This window comes from Oncorhynchus kisutch, linkage group LG7 (assembly GCF_002021735.2).
Source record: "Oncorhynchus kisutch isolate 150728-3 linkage group LG7, Okis_V2, whole genome shotgun sequence".
In the NCBI taxonomy this organism is placed as follows: Eukaryota; Metazoa; Chordata; class Actinopteri; order Salmoniformes; family Salmonidae; genus Oncorhynchus; species Oncorhynchus kisutch.
The window spans coordinates 3,026,674-3,043,757 of record NC_034180.2 but is presented as its reverse complement, the minus strand read 5'-3'; the positions used below and the strand labels follow the sequence as shown (position 1 = coordinate 3,043,757).

Sequence of the window (17,084 nt, the reverse complement as noted above, 5' to 3'; positions counted from 1 at the left end):
GCTTCAGGCTCAGTTTGTAAAATAATATTTCCAGTGACCGTTCCACTGTGGGCTGCTTGCTCTGATTTTAATGTGTTTCTTTCCAATCCATACATCCAAATGATGTCAAAGTACTTCTAACTTGATCTAAACCAAAGCTATATCCCATAGATTAATTTATAACACATTTGAATTCTAAACTGCCATAATTCTAAGCTCTAATCTCAAATATCAGCAGTGAGATATGAGGTAGGCATTTCTCAATTAAACTCCGGGCACCAGAAGACGATTAAACATGATAAATTAAGCCTATTAAAACCCTGCTAAGTATAAGCAGGTCCTAATAAAAAAAAAGATATAGCTGAGATTTTTTTCTTTACTGATATTTCTCTCCCGTCGCAGTGGGGGATGATAAGGCTTTATCTGGAAGGGCAAATATGAAGGCCAGTGAGATATTAATGATAATTAGGAAATACTTCTAAATGCAGTGAACTTTTGTTCTAAAATGGGCACGGTATCATTTGCGTAACTTCAAAGTTAGGCGAGTGGGTTATACTATTAATTATAAACTGGGTGGTTCCAGCCCTGAATGCTGATTTGGCTGATAGCTGTGGTATATCAGACCGTATTCCATGGGTATGATAACACATTTATTTTTACTGCTCTAGTTAACCAGTGTATAATAGCAATAAGGCCCCTTGGAGGGTTGTGATATATGACCAACATACCTTAGCCGTGGTATATTGGCCATATACCACAACCCACACTTGTTGCTTAATTAAACTGAATTTGTGCCAAAAATGACGTTTCTTCTTCTGTGGTGTTCAGTGTAAGGAAGTGGAATTGTGGTCAGTGATCGTAGTACTTGCCCACAGAAGGCAGTTTCTATTATGTGGTTTATGAGTAGCTTATCTGTTTAAAACACATATTTTACTATCTCTGGCTGTCAGACCTGTTTATGAAGAAATTATATCTATGGTACGAGGTTGGGTTAGTACGTTCTCTTGTACTTAGACCTGCTTATTCACCCAAATTCATCCTCTTGGGGGTCCCATCACTCCATTCTGACTGTCTCTATTTCAGCTTTAATATCAACCTTACTACAACGTCATTAACAACTCAACTGGTACAGACACACACGGCTGCTTTTAATGTCGATGCACTGGCACTCGTGACGGTCTCAACCATCAGACACTCATCTCAGCCTTCGAGCTTTCATCCTTTTAAAAAACCCTCCGTGATGCGCATGCACGCACACACACACACAGGCTGAGTGAAAACAGCTCTTTGGTACTCACACACTGACCTCCCTCTAGGCCAGTGCTGCCACTGTGTCCTCGCCCTCATGTGACTCCCCTCTCCCATCCTCTCTCCCCTGTCACCTGACTCTGATGGATGTCTGACTCGCCCAGAGTGTCAGGCTCGTAAATCACCTGTTACTGTGGCGAGTGCTGTAGAAAACATCCATTAACACAATCTCGACTGGGTGGGTGGGGGGGGTCCCAAAATGCAAATGACTGTATGATTTATCAGCTACTGCAACAGGAGGAATGCAGGGAAGAGGGAAAGAATGTCACTGCTTTTATTTAATGTATTATATTTTATTTAACCTTTATTTAACTAGGCAAGTCGGTTAAGAACCAATTCTTATTTTCAATGACAGCCTAACTCGGATGACGCTGGGCCAATTGTGCGCCGCCCTATGGGACTCTCAATCACGGCCAGTTGTGATACAGCCTGGAATCGAACCAGGGACATTAGTGACGCCTCTATTTACATAGCTTGCCTTTATATACATATATATATTTTATTGATTTAAATCAAGGATTTGTTTTGGCACCTAACCATCATTGCCACCACTCCACAATCACACACTTTAGGTCCTACCTCTGAGGAGTCATAGATTGGATCAGCAGCTGTATCTAAATGTCGTATTTGGTTTGTGTGTGTTTGTTAGTGTGGGATCCATGGACGTGAGCGTGTGTTTTGTCGGGGTGGCACCGTCTGTTTATCATTGCTTTTATCTCCTGGCTTGGTTGTCCATGGTGACAGGGGGCTACCCTGATTCCCCCTCAGCCCCCCCTTCTGTTAATCCTGCTTGACTCATTTTAATGGGACAGGTTCCCATCAAGCACAGCTTGAGGATATAATTTCATCCCAATCAAATTGTCTTCTCACCGCCTGTCTCGTGGCAAATGGTGGCTATCCCTCTTTGCTTTCCGTCCAGTGACAGGCCCTTCTTGTCGATTCAACACCACGCGCCCCATCTTACAATATTACTTTTGACATGTGCCGTTGTTATTTTCCTTATCACTTTCTATTAGGCAGGGTTCAATAATAAAAATGTCATCGCCACTATTAAATAAATGACAAATCATGACATTTATAGCTTGTATAATATATTTCCAGACACAATGAACGTTATTCCTTCCTTAGCTATAGGTCTCTCACACACACACACACACACCTCCATGTAGATAACCTTCTCCATGCTAAAGGTAGCATAATAAATTCATTGACATCCTGCTGGCGTGGAAATAATACAAAACATGGCAAAACATGTTTGCACGTAGTGTGTGTGCATAAACACCAGCTGAGAAACACAACACACTGGCAGCGCCGAGATGGAATGAATAATATGCATGAAAGGTAAAGTAAAAGCCAGGTTTCAAACATGAAACACTAAACTGACAAAACAATTCACTTAAGGGAGCAATCTAAGGGAATAGCTGTCTATAAAATATCAATTTTCTTTGAATGTAGTCGTTACAAACCTTTGAAAGCAATCTACTACTACTAATAGAATTGGAACTGGGAAAAATGAATTCAGTATTAGCTAGAGTCTGAGTTTTATCACATCCTAGATGACAGTTCTGTATGATGTCTCTGTTATCATAGCTGTAGGGTGATCCTGAGATTGTAAACTCTCCTTCCAGACCCATATCAAACATCTCCAATCCAAAGTTAAATCTAGAATTGGCTTCCTATTTCGCAACAAAGCATCCTTCACTCATGCTGCCAAACATACCCTTGTAAAACTGACCATCCTACCAATCCTCGACTTTGGCGATGTCATTTACAAAATAGCCTCCAATACCCTACTCAACAAATTGGATGCAGTCTATCACAGTGCAATCCGTTTTATCACCAAAGCCCCATATACTACCCACCATTGCGACCTGTACGCTCTCGTTGGCTGGCCCTCGCTTCATACTCGTCGCCAAACCCACTGGCTCCATGTCATCTACAAGACCCTGCTAGGTAAAGTCCCCCCTTATCTCAGCTTGCTGGTCACCATAGCATCTCCCACCTGTAGCACACGCTCCAGCAGGTATATCTCTCTAGTCACCCCCAAAACCAATTCTTTCTTTGGCCGCCTCCCAGTTCTCTGCTGCCAATGACTGGAACGAACTACAAAAATCTCTGAAACTGGAAACACTTATCTCCCTCACTAGCTTTAAGCACCAACTGTCAGAGCAGCTCACAGATTACTGCACCTGTACATAGCCCACCTATAATTTAGCCCAAACAACTACCTCTTTCCCAACTGTATTTCATTTTTATTTATTTATTTATTTTGCTCCTTTGCACCCCATTATTTTTTTATTTCTACTTTGCACATTCTTCCATTGCAAAACTACCATTCCAGTATTTTACTTGCTATATTGTATTTACTTTGCCATCTTGGCCTTTTTTGCCTTTACCTCCCTTCTCACCTCATTTGCTCACATTGTATATAGACTTGTTTATACTGCATTATTGACTGTATGTTTTTTTTTACTCCATGTGTAACTCTGTGTCGTTTTATCTGTCGAACTGCTTTGCTTTATCTTGGCCAGGTCGCAATTGTAAATGAGAACTTGTTCTCAACTTGCCTACCTGGTTAAATAAAGGTAAAATAAAAAAATAAAAAAATCCTGACTAAGATGTCACGTCTGCCAGCGCCAGTTGTTGCCATGACCTTCTCACCCAACCAGCCCTTCTGCTGTTGTGTTGCTGGTGCATTGTGTTTGAGAAGTGTGGAGGTCAGACCGAGGCTAGAAAAGACGACTACAGCCTGTATACCAATCAGGACCAGGGTATGTGAGTGAGGACCGGATCGTACCCCATTTGACTGGAGCGCAGAGCGAGTTTCCCAAAAGCTGGAGCGTCAGCCTTCTCGCCCGCTTCAGTAGAGCTCACTTCACGAGCTCAGGGTATGCCCGGCCCAGCATGCATCTGTAGTCTACTTGTGTGCAGCTTTTGCTCCTTGATTTAGCTACTGTCATGGAGTTCGCAAAATATTTTCATAAAGAATCTGATAAAACACACAGGTGAAAAATCAAGGTGACTTACGAAGATGAAAAAAAAATATGGTGTACTTATTACTACGTGCTACTTACTACACTAACAGGAAGGAACGAGGTGGGGAGCTAGCTAAGTGTGTCATGTAGCAAAGTATTTACAAACTAAAAATCAGTTCAAGTTTTGTTCTGTTATCTATACAATAGGCCATCATTGATTATGGCCCAATAGGCCAGGCATATTACCTCTTTCAAGGAGCTTTCTGTTTTGATAGGGTTATTTTACCTAAAATCGTTAAGGCCTACCTACAGAAAACAACAACAACAGCAGGAGCAACAACAGCAATTATGCATCCTGCCAGCCTGACGAGAGTGGCTCGGAGTGTGTTTAGCATCCCCAGTGGCTCTGCAAGCTTGGAGAGTGTGTTCTCTGTTGCTGGCCTGCTCTCCAGGCACCAACGCATGAGCCTGAAGCCACAGACTCTGGCCAAACTCGTGTTTCTAAAAATGAATTAAAGGCATTGTAGACTGAGCCTAATAAGGCATGTGTCTTTTAATTTGTGTTTCATTTTCAGTAAGTCACAGCCTATATGTGAAATGTATAAACTATAATGATTGAATACAACATGTTGTTTAAATAATGAGAGCTTAATGTCCCTGCCAGGCTAGTGTGTCGTACTTGCAAATGCTTCAAAATGTATTTCTTTGTAGGCTATAGCCTTGAAATAATAGAAATAATACAGCCTAAATAATTCATTTTTGTTCTTTTCTTAAACTACCTGTCTGGCTCCTGACCTATTTATGACGTTTATATGCTGTTTAATACGACATGTAGCCTTTTTGAAATGATGAGCGCTATTTACAGTCTTTCTTACCCGTTTCTTGTTCATTTCAATTATTTTCATTCAAATGAAATGGTTTGGTGTCAATACTTCAAAACCATACGGTAGTGCCAGGTAGTCACAAACATAGATGTGTGTTGGTTAAGTTGGGATTTGAATGGCCTCCTGAGTGGTGCTGCGGTCTAAGGCACTGCATTATAGTGTTTGAGTTGTCACTACAGACCCGGGTTCGATCACAGCCGACCGTGACTGGGAGACCCATGAGGCGGCGCACGATTGGCCCAGCATCATCTGGGTTAGGAGAGGGTTTAGCAGGCTGGGATTTCCTGGTCCCATCGCGATCTAGCGACTCCTTGTGGCGGGCCGGGCGCCTGCAAGCTGTCTTCGGTCGCAGTTGGACGGTGTTTCCTCCAATACATTGGTGCGGCTGGCTTCAGGGTGTGTCAAGAAGCAGTGCGGCTTGGCCAGGGTCGTGTTTCAGAGGACGCATGGCTATCGACCTTCGCCTCCCCCGAGTACCGAAGGGGAGTTGCAGCGATGGTACAAGATTGTAACTACCAATTGGATATCACGAAATTGGGGGGTAAAGGGGGGTAAATTAAGTGATTTTTATGAATGGAGTGATTTTCAAGCAGCAGTTTTTAGTTTTTTTGTGGAGCTGTTGGAAAGGACGTGGAGTGCCAGAGCGGTCTCCATGAGTGGGATTTCCCAGCTCTCAACTCCGCTCACATACTCTGCTCAGGCAGGGTTTTATCATCTGGGATGTGTTTCATTTCCGGGAGGAATAACTACCCTCCGCTGTGCCCTTGTTCACTTGTCTTTACAGAATATGACAGCATTGAGGTGAAATAGGACAGAGAGGAGTGGAGCATCTTTCTGTATTGAAGCCCAGCCTGCTCCATTGTTCACATCCTTGTACACATCTGAGACAACATTCCTCTAATCTAGTTGTCCAGCAGGCGTGATCCACAGAGGAGCAGCTGTTTAGAAAAACACTGTCCGGCTTGGTTCAGGGATTTGGTTATGCAGTTGATGTGGCCCAGGAACCTGTGCCAGGGGTTTTATGTCCTAAAAAAAGGACATAAATAGGTGTGAGGGGAAAAGCTCAGTGGCATATGCTAATCCAATTGCATTGGAGATTTTTGTCTCTGTGCTTTTGAGTTGCGTAGGTTGATGAATCCTCTCTCTTTCGCTCTTCCTCTATCTCATTCTTTCTCACTTTCTATCGCTCTCTCATTCTCTCCCTCTAATTCTCTTTCTCTCCATCTTACCCTCATCTCTCGCTCTCTCTCTCTCTAGTTGGTGGGGGGCCAGTTTGACCTGGAGATGAACTTCATTATCCAGGAGAAGGACAGCATTGTGTGCATGGTGGAGCTGCTGGACAAGGTGGGTGCTACACACACAAAATGAAATGGAACAATATGTATAATATAATCTATGGTGGATGAGTTGTTGCTGTACACACACAGAAATACACAGAGAGAAATGGATTTTCTGCCAGTCCACCCATCGTGGTCTCATTGACTTGAATGGGGTTCCCCGTTCTAGTAATTGTAGGCCTATTTCTATGGGTACATGTTAGCGGTGGAGGATTGAAAAGCGCTTTGAGCATCTGGCAAATCTCTTTCTAAATCGGATCCATTATTATTATTATTATTATTATGTCTGGTTCCCAGTGTGAGCCCACGTGCCAGGCGGAGGTGTGGAGCATCTTCACGGCTATCCTGAAGAAGAGCGTGAGGAACCTGCAGGCCTGCACCGACACGGCCCTCATCAACCTGGTCCTGGACCGCGTGGCCCACACTGACAGCATGATCGCAGGTACTGCCACAGTAACACCAGAGGCCAAAGTCATTTCACTCCAAAGTAATGAGGTCACCCCAGTCCTCAGTACAGTATTTAGCATGCTGACACCTACCTACAGGGCTGTCTCGTTCCCCTGGAGTGTGGATGATTGTCTCAGTCATAATCATTGTCCAGTGGTTCTCCAAGTCCTGTGTTTTTCTACCTTTTTAAATCCAACGTAATAACCACTGCCTCAGTCCGAATGATTCCCTACTGTACAGGTATCACCCTTAGAATGAGGAAGTGAGATAGCACTGTCTAATGCTCCTCACCTTCCCCCATCGAGCTTAGCCAGCTAACGGCACTATTCTGTGTGTGTCTGAAAAGAGACTACTTTGTCCTGCAGCAACTCAAGCACTGAGGAGGTGCGGACACCCATGGACGGACGGACAGACAGACCGAAAGACACACGCATCATCATCATCATTCGATTAGGAGTGTGTGTGCAGACCTGACACCACTACTCAGCCTCGCGCTACCCCACTGCCCAGTCAGAGAAGTGACTCCCACACCAGTCAGTAGACACAATCACCAGCCTCAATCACTCACCAGACTCTCACCCAGTTACTAATGAGGCCAAAATAACTCTTCTAAAGCTCAATGATTGACCACTGGCCTGGCAGAGCAGGATAATCAGCCTTAGCATAATGAAACCATTAGCCCAGGGAACATTAACATGCAGTCCAGTCCAGACAGACAGAAAAACCCAGGGAACATTAACATGTAGTCCAGGCCAGACAGTCAGACAAACCCAGGGAACATTAACATGCAGTCCAGGCCAGACAGACAGACAAACCCAGGGAACATTAACATGCAGTCCAGGCCAGACAGACAGACAAACCCAGGGAACATGAACATGCAGGCCAGACCAGACAGACAGACGGACAGACAAATCCAGGGAACATGAACAGGCAGTCCAGGCCAGACAGACAAAGCCAAGGAACATGCAGTACAAGCCAGACAGACAAACCCAGGGAACATGAACATGCAGGTCAGGCCAGACAGACAAACCCAGTCAACATGAACACATAGTTCAAACAGACAGACGAACCCAGGGAACATGGACATGCAGTCCAGGACAGACAAACCCAGGGAACATGAACATGCAGTCCAAGGACAGACAGATAGACAGACAAACCCAGGGAACATGAACATGCAGGTCAGGCCAGACAGACAAAGCCAGTCAACATGAACATGTAGTTCAGGCCAGACCGACAGAAACTCTTTTTACACTAATGTGCCAACCCGAACTGACTGCACTTACTCTATCTTCTTTTCACGTCGTCCTTTCAGCACGTCTCTGGCAATTATGGTGTAACCAGGGCATTGCAATATGTTTTGACTCGGCTTGGCTCAGTAGTGTGAAACGGGCATTAGGCTGTTAAATCAGACGGCCTCTCTCCCTCTCCTTCCATGGCTGGTGTGTGTCAGTCCTCTGATGCCCCAGGTCGCTCTGGGAGGCTAAAAAACATCTCTCTGTTCACTGAGATGAAGATGGTCCTATGTGTCTTATTATAGGCTGAATGCCAGGGGGAGTGTACATTGATAAGCCAATCAATACACATTACTGGCTAATGCCATGGAGGACCATTTTCATCTCCGTGAACAGAGAAGAGATGTTCTATGATGTTATTCCCCCCCCCTGACCTTTGCATCGGATCATCGCTGCTACCGAGTGGCTATAGTGGCTAACGCCCCTGTCCCGAAGCTAGCACCAGTTAACCGCGAGCCAGGCAGATCTCCCGGCTAGCAAACAAAATTACTACAACTAGATTACCTCTTTCGCAAAACTGGCCTGGACCCTTCGTTGATAAGGAGCCCCGCCGTTCCACCATGACTGGTCTGCCGACGTAACTCAATCTGCTGTGCCCTCAACCGGCCTTTACCGGACGTCTGAGCAGGCGCTTCTACTAGCCCCGGCCTGCTAACTTTAAACGCAGTGTCTCCCGCTTGCTAGGTAGTAACGACTACCCAGCGGCTTCCCTGTTTCATCTACTGCTGTTCACTGGACCCTATGATCACTTGGCTACATAGCTGATGCCTGCTGGACTGTTCATTAATCACGGTACTCCATTTTGTTTATGTTTTGTTTATCTGTTGGCCCCAGCCTCGAACTCAGGCCCTGTGTGTAGTTAACTGACCCTCTCAGCCCATTCATCGCCATTTTACCTGTTGTTGTTGTCTTAGCGGATTAGCTGTTGTTGTCTTACCCGTTGTTGTCTTAGCTAGATCTCCCAATCAACACTTTTTGATTGCTTTATCCCTCGCATTATGTCTTTCTCAAATGTCAATATGCCTTGTATATTGTTGTTTAGGATAGTTATCATTGTTTTAGTTTACTGCGGAGCAACTAGTCCCATTCAACATGCCTCAGATACCTCCTTTGTCCCACCTCCCACACATGCGGTGACCTCACCCAGCATAACTAGCGCATCCAGAGATGCAACCTCTCTTATCATCACTCAGTACATTATACATTATACCCTGAATCTATTCTACCATGCCCAGAAATCTGCTCCTTTTATTCTCTGTCCCCAACGCACTAGACTACCAGTTTTGATAGCCTTTAGCTGTACCCTCATCCTACTACTCTGTTCCTCGGGTGAAGTGAATGTCAACCCAGGCCCTGCGTGTCCTCAGGCACTCTCATTTGTTGACTTCTGTAACTGAAAAAGCCTTGGTTTCATGCATGTTAACATCAGAAGCCTCCTCCCTACGTTTGTTTTACTCACTGCTTTAAGCACACTCTGCCAACCCTGATGTCCTTGCCATGTCTGAATCCTGGCTTAGGAAGGAAGGTCACCAAAAATTCTGAGATTTCCATCCCCAACTGTCACATTTTCTGTCAAGATAGAACTGCCAAATGGGGAGGAATTGCAATCTACTGCGGAGATAGCTTGCAAAGTTCTGTCATATTTTCCAGGTCTATGCCCAAACAGTTTGAGCTTCTAATTAAAAAAATGATTCTCTCCAGAAATAAGTCTCTCACTGTTGCCCCCTGTTATAGACCCTCAAACTCCCAGCTGTGCCCTGGACACCATATGTGAATTGATAGATGGGGAGCAATCTTCAGAGTTCATTCGGTGACCTAAACTGGGATATGCTTAACACCCCGGCAGTCCTACATTCTAAGCTAGATGCCCTCAATCTCACACAAATTATCAAGGAACCCACCAGGTACAAACCTAAACCTGTAAACATGGGCACCCTCATAGATATTATCCTGACCAACTTGCCCTCCAAATACACCTCTACTGTTTTCAATCAGGATCTCAGCGATTACTGCCTCATTGCCTGCATCCTCTATGGGTTCGTGGTTTGACCACCCATCATCACTTTCAAACGCTCACTAAAACACTTCCACGAGCAGGCCTTTCTAATCGACCTGGCCCGGGTATCCTGGAAGGATATTAACCTCATCTCGTCATCCGAGGATGCCTTGTCGTTCTTTAAAAGTAATTTCCTCATCTTAAATAAGCATGCCCCTTTCAAAAAATGTAGAACTAAGAACAGGTTTAGCCCTTGGTTCACTCCAGACATGACTTCCCTCGACCAGCACAAAAACATCCTGTGGCAGACTGCAATAGCATCGAATAGTCCCCGCGATATGCACATTTTCAGGGAAGTCAGGAACCAATACACGCTGTCAGTCAGGAAAAAAAAAACCTGGATCTGTACAAATCAGCTGGGCTAGACAATCTGGACCCTCTCTTTCTAAAATGATCCACCTCCATTGTTGCAACCCCTATTACCAGTCTGTTCAACCTCTTTTGTATCGTCCGAGATCCCTAAAGATTGGATAGCTGCAGCGTTCATCCGCCTCTTCAAAGGGGGAGACACCCTAGACCCAAACTGATATAGACCTATATCCATCCTGCCCTGCCTTTCTAAAGTCTTCGAAAGCCAAGTTAATAAACAGATCACTGACCATTTCGAATCCCACTGTACCTTCTCCGCTGTGCAATCCGGTTTCCGAGCTGGTCTTCATCGACATGGCCAAGGCTTTCGACTGTCAATCACCGTATTCTTATCGGCAGACTCAATAGCCTTGGTTTCTCAAATGACTGCCTTGCCTGGTTCACCAACTACTTCTCAGATAGAGTTCAGAGTGTCAAATCGGAGGGCCTGTTGTCCGGACTTCTGGCAGTCTCTATGGGGGTACCACAGGGTTCAATTCTCGGGCCGACTCTTTTCTCTGTATTTTTCAAAGATGTCGCTCTTGCTGATGGCGATTCCCTGATACATCTCTACGCAGACGACACCATTCTTCTTTGGACACTGTGTTAACAAACCTCCAAATGAGCAGCAATGCCATACAACACTCCTTCCGTGGCCTCCAACTGCTCTTAAATGCTAGTAAAACTAAATGCATGCTTTTCAACCGTTCACTGCCCGCCCGATTAGCTTCACTACTCTGGACGGTTCTGACCTAGAATATGTGGACAATTACAAATACCTAGGTGTCTGGCTAGACTGTAAAATCTCCTTCCAGACTCATCTTAAACACCTCCAATCCAAAATTAAATCTAGAATCGGCTTTCTATTTCGCTACAAAGCCTCCTTCACTCACGTCGACAAACATACCCTAGTAAAACTGACTATCCTACCAATCCTCGACTTCGGCGATGTCATTTATAAAATAGCCTCCAACACTGGTCATCCCCAAAGCCAACACCTCTTTTGGCCACCTTTCCTTTCAGTTCTCTGCTGCCAATGACTAGAACGAATTGCAAAATTTGCTGTAGCTGGAGACTTATATTTCCCTCACTAACTTTAAACATCAACTATCTGAGCAGCTTACTGATCTCTGCTGCTGTACACAGCCCATCTGTAAATAGCCCATCCAATCTACCTACCTCATCCCCATATTGTTTTTATTTACTTTTCTGCTCTTTTGCATACCAGTATTTCTACTTGCACATCTATCACTCTAGTGTTAATTTGCAAAATTGTAATTACTTCGCTACTAATGCCTATCTTTGCCTTACCTCCTTATGCCATTTGCACACAGTATGTAGACTTTATTTTTTATTTCTATTGTGTTATTGACTGTACGCTTGTTTACTCCATGTGTAACTCTGTTTGTGTCACACTGCTTTGCTTTATCTTGGCCAGGTCACAGTTGTAAATGAGAACTTGTTCTCAACTGGCCTACCTGGTTAAATAATGGTGAAATAAAACAATCAAAAAACACATTGATGGGGAATGATGGCATAGCATTTCTCCACATTTGCGATAACATGAAAATATGTGTACTCAACAAATAAAAGGTGATTTGGTTTGCATAGTATTTTAAGTGCTGAATATCTGATTTAAGTCTTTTTCGATGTCCTCTTTAGTGTGAAGTGTTTTTGGTCTATTTGTAATCAATCCATAAAATGTTTTATGAGCCAAGTAACAAGAGGTCACACAACAATGTTTCTTTGGTTATAGAGGTTCTGGAACATCCCTCTGCATGTGTTTTGCTTTACACTTGGACTCTGTTCAAGTCCATTGTTAGGGTGTGATAACTTGTCAGTTTCCCCTCTTCACATATGTCATGTTTAACCTGTGTGTGTCCCTTCCCTCTTCCAGACCTGATGGTGGACATGCTAGGGGTGCTGGCCAGCTACAGCATCACAGTCAAGGAGCTGAAGTTGTTCTTCAGCAAACTGCAAGGAGAGAAAGGCCAATGGGTAACACAACTAGTCTAACCTTCATACCGTACCGCCCTGTCATATTTGTCTTGTAGAGAGCATGGGGAATGTGCTAGCAACACTTCAACTGGTGGCCTGTACACGTCCTTTTAGCCTCTCTGTGCTCTGGTACCATACATCACACTGTGTAGTGCAGACACACCATCGCTGTCTATTGGGATAATCCAAAAAACATTACTGCATTGTTCATGTGTAATAACTTGAGGAGGAAGTTGCCTCTTAGCTCTAATTTATGAAGGCAGTTTTATCATTCTACCTTCTACTGGGTAATGTTACGATTTAAGGAGAGGGTAAACTGATCTTAGATCAGTGTTTGGAATTAAATCACACACATTTAACAGTTGAACATAAATAGGATAGTACTATCATTAGTTAAAAATAGTATCTATACTTAAGATACATTAGTGATTTATAAAGTTGAAGAAGAATTTGTTTTCCAACCTGGGTTTTGTAGTTTTCCACCAAGACAGCCTGGACAGTCTTGCCTAGCAGGGTGGAGTCAGTACAGTGGGAAGACAGTCTGGACAGTCTTGCCTAGCAGGGTGGAGTCAGTACAGTACAGTGGGAAGACAGCCTGGACAGTCTTGCCTAGCAGGGTGGAGTCAGTACAGTAACAGTGGAAGACAGCCTGGACAGTCTTGCCTAGCAGGGTGGAGTCAGTACAGTGGGAAGACAGTCTGGACAGTCTTGCCTAGCAGGGTGGAGTCAGTACAGTAACAGTGGAAGACAGCCAGGACAGTCTTGCCTAGCAGGGTGGAGTCAGTACAGTGGAAGACAGCCTGGACAGTCTTGCCTAGCAGGGTGAAGTCAGTACTGTAACAGTGGAAGACAGCCAGGACAGTCTTGCCTAGCAGGGTGGAGTCAGTACAGTGGGAAGACAGCCTGGACAGTCTTGCCTAGCAGGGTGGAGTCAGTACAGTGGGAAGACAGTCTGGACAGTCTTGCCTAGCAGGGTGGAGTCAGTACAGTAACAGTGGAAGACAGCCTGGACAGTCTTGCCTAGCAGGGTGGAGTCAGTACATTGGGAAGACAGTCTGGACAGTCTTGCCTAGCAGGGTGGAGTCAGTACAGTAACAGTGGAAGACAGCCAGGACAGTCTTGCCTAGCAGGGTGGAGTCAGTACAGTGGGAAGACAGCCTGGACAGTCTTGCCTAGCAGGGTGGAGTCAGTACAGTGGGAAGACAGCCTGGACAGTCTTGCCTAGCAGGGTGGAGTCAGTACAGTAACAGTGGAAGACAGCCTGGACAGTCTTGCCTAGCAGGGTGGAGTCAGTACAGTAGCCCTTGTGTAAAAACAGCAGATCTAGTAGGTTGTACCATGAATTATCCACTGAGTCCCTGCACCATTGAGAGAGGGGAGGCCCATTGATCAGTGTGAAATCAGATTGTCAACGAAATGGGGGCAATCTGCTTTTGTGCTTCTCCATTTCAGTCCACCCCCTACACACACACACACACACACAGACACACACAGACACTCTGCTAGCTCTGTGAAATATTATGTGAGGGGGTTGGCAAGAGATGATGCGTCTATCAGGAGTCTCTCCCTCACATGATATGAACAGAGTGACACACACAGTGTGATATGCTGACTGCCGCCTCCACAGAAATTAAACTGACAGAGGCCTTGTCGGAAGAAAAGCTCATCAATATATTATGGAAGTTTATCAACGTTGATCACGGTTCCGTGGGTTTTGATTTACATTTGGGTTGAAAGGAAGGGGGTCTGATCTGAAGCGGGTGACCTTGCAGCATCAACGGGAATGTAAAGTAGATCAACAGAACTACTGCATCCTCAGTATAATGTCTCTCGCGAGTTCTCAACAAGATGTTGACTTGGTTAGTAGAGGTCAATATAGAGAAGCAGAAAATAGACCTGGACTCTGTAGTTGTGGAGATGTTGGTGTGTTGTTTGTTTTGCTTGCTTACCTGCCTGTGAACCTGAACATGTACAGGAAGGTTCAGTTCAGCTCTGGCCCTGGACGTCAGTACAGTTCAGGAAGTATTCAGACCGCCTTGCCTTTTTCCACATTTTGTTATGTTGCTGCCTTATTTTAAAATTGTTTCAATTGTTTTTTTCCTCCTCAATCTACACACAATATCCCTTAATGGCAAAGCAAAAATAGGTTTTTAGACATTTTAGAAAATGTATGAAAAAGAATCACAAATGCATAAGTATTCAGATCCTTCACTCAGTACTTTGTTGAATCACCTATGGCAGCGATTACAGCCTCGAGTGTTCTTGGGTTTGACGCTACAAGCTTGGCACACCTGTATTTGCGGAGTTTCTCCCATTCTTCTCTGTAGATCCTCTCAAGCTCTGTCAGGTTGGATGCAGCGTCGCTGCACAGCTATTTTCAGGTCTCTCCAGAGATCGATCAGGTTCACGTCCGGACTCTGACTGGGCCACTCAAGGACATTCAGACTTGTCCCGAAGCCATTCCTGCGTTGTCTTGGCTGTGTGTCTGAGGTCCTGAGCTGTCTGTAGCGGGTTTTCGTCAAGGATCTCTCTGCTCCGTTCATCTATCCCTCGATCCTGACTAGTCTCCCAGTCCCTGCCACTGAAAAACGTCCCCACAGCATGACGCTGCCACCACCATGCTTCAACTCAGGGATGGTGCCAGGTTTCCTCAAGACTTGGCGCTTGGCATTCAGGCCAAAGAGTTCAATTTCATCAGACCAAAGAATCTTGTTTCTCATGGTCAGAGTCATTTAGGTGCCTTTTTCCAAACTCAAAGCGGGTTGTCATGTGCCTTTTTTACTGAGGAGTGGCTTCCGTCTGGCCACTCTACCATAAAGGGCTGATTGGTGGAGTGCGGAAGAGATGGTTGTCCTTCTGGAAAGTTCTCCCATCTCCACAGAGGAACTCTAGAGCTCTGTCAGAGTGACCATCGGGGTTCTTGTTCACCTCCCTAACCAAGGCCCTTCTCCCCCGATTTCTCAGTTTGGCCGGGCGGCCAGCTCTAGGAAGAGTCTTAGTGGTTCAAAACTTCTTCCATTTAAGAATAATGGAGGCTACTGTGTTCTTGGGGACCTTCAATGCTGCAGACATTTTTTTGGTACCCTTCCCCAGATCTATGCCTCGACACAATCCTGTCTCGGAGCTCTACAGACAATTCCATCCACTTCATGGCTTGGTTTTTGCTCTGACATGTACTGTCAGCTGTGGGACCTTATATAGACAGGTGTGTGCCTTTCCAAATCATGTCCAATCAATAGAGTTTTACAACCGGTGGAATCCAAATGAGTTGCAGAAACATCTCAAGGATGATCAACGGAACCCGGATGCACCGGAGCCCAAATGAGTCTCATAGTGAAGGGTCTGAATACTTGTGTAAATAAGATTTGTATTTGTAATACATTTGCAAAAATGTATAAAAACCTGTTTTTGCTTTGTCATTATGGGGTATTGTGTGTAGAGGTGATGAGGATTTTTTGTATTTCATCAATCTTAGAATAAGGCTGTAACGTAACAAAATGTGGGAACAGGGAAGGTGTCTGAATACTCTCCCGACTGCACTGTGGCTTTACATTAAAGTACTTGTGTATGCGGTGCACCCTCATCAAAGTCTGTGGCCTCTCATCTTGTGCGTGTTCTTCCCTCCAGCCTCCCCATGCGGTGAAGCTGCTGTCTGTCCTGAGGAGCATGGCCCACCGGAACGGACCTGACTCCTTCTTCAGCTTCCCAGGGAAGAGTGCTGCTGTGAGTACAGTGACAACTCAATTCACCTCCACATGTATACCGGAGTCTCAGACTGATCGTTAGAAGACAGTGTAGTACTCACCACCCAACTAGACTACAGTCTGACGCTACACCTGGTACGGCACTATTCTCCTAAGCACTGTTCAAGTAGTGCACTATGTAAGGTAAAAGTTGTCAGACTTGTAGTGACTGGTATGAGTCTCGGTGAACACGGTGTCTACGGTAAGGTAGTGGTATTTACAGCACCTCTGGATAGCTTCTAAATGGGGTACATCCTCTTGTGCTCGACTTCCCACATGATCCAAGGCCGGACACATTAGCAATAACTAAGATAATGCATCTTGAATTGCCTATAAGCTCTGACCCAGCACACATCTTGGCTTCTATATCCTATAATGCCAAGGTTTACCAACCATATGTAGCTTGGGTCATACTGTGTTTCTGTGTGTGTGTTGAATAAGCAGCATGGGAAGAGAGGAGGAGCACAGATGCTAGCTAATCTTCATTCTAATGCTCCTAGCAGTCTTCCCTCTGTTCTTCTCCTCTCTTCATTCTAATGCTCCTAGCCGTCTTCCCTCTATTCATTGCAGTCCTTCATTCTAATGCTCCTAGCCGTCTTCCCTCTATTTATCGCAGTCCTTCATTCTAATGCTCCTAGCAGTCTTCCCTCTGTTCTTCTCCTCCCTTCATTCTAATGCTCCTAGCAGTCTTCCCTCTGTTCTTCTCCTCCCTTCATT

General features: G+C 45.0%; 1 protein-coding gene across 5 annotated transcripts in view; it reads left to right on the top strand.

Annotated features, from left to right (window-relative positions):
* Positions 1-17,084, top strand: part of lrba (LPS responsive beige-like anchor protein) — a 343,066-nt gene that overhangs the window by 35,333 nt on the left and 290,649 nt on the right. For all 5 annotated transcript variants that reach the window (XM_031828372.1, XM_031828375.1, XM_031828374.1 and 2 more), the window contains exons 2-5: positions 6,404-6,490; positions 6,781-6,925; positions 12,524-12,624; positions 16,252-16,347. In XM_031828372.1, coding sequence (XP_031684232.1) covers positions 6,404-6,490; positions 6,781-6,925; positions 12,524-12,624; positions 16,252-16,347 — 429 coding nt within the window. The remainder of the gene's footprint in view (positions 1-6,403; positions 6,491-6,780; positions 6,926-12,523; positions 12,625-16,251; positions 16,348-17,084) is intronic.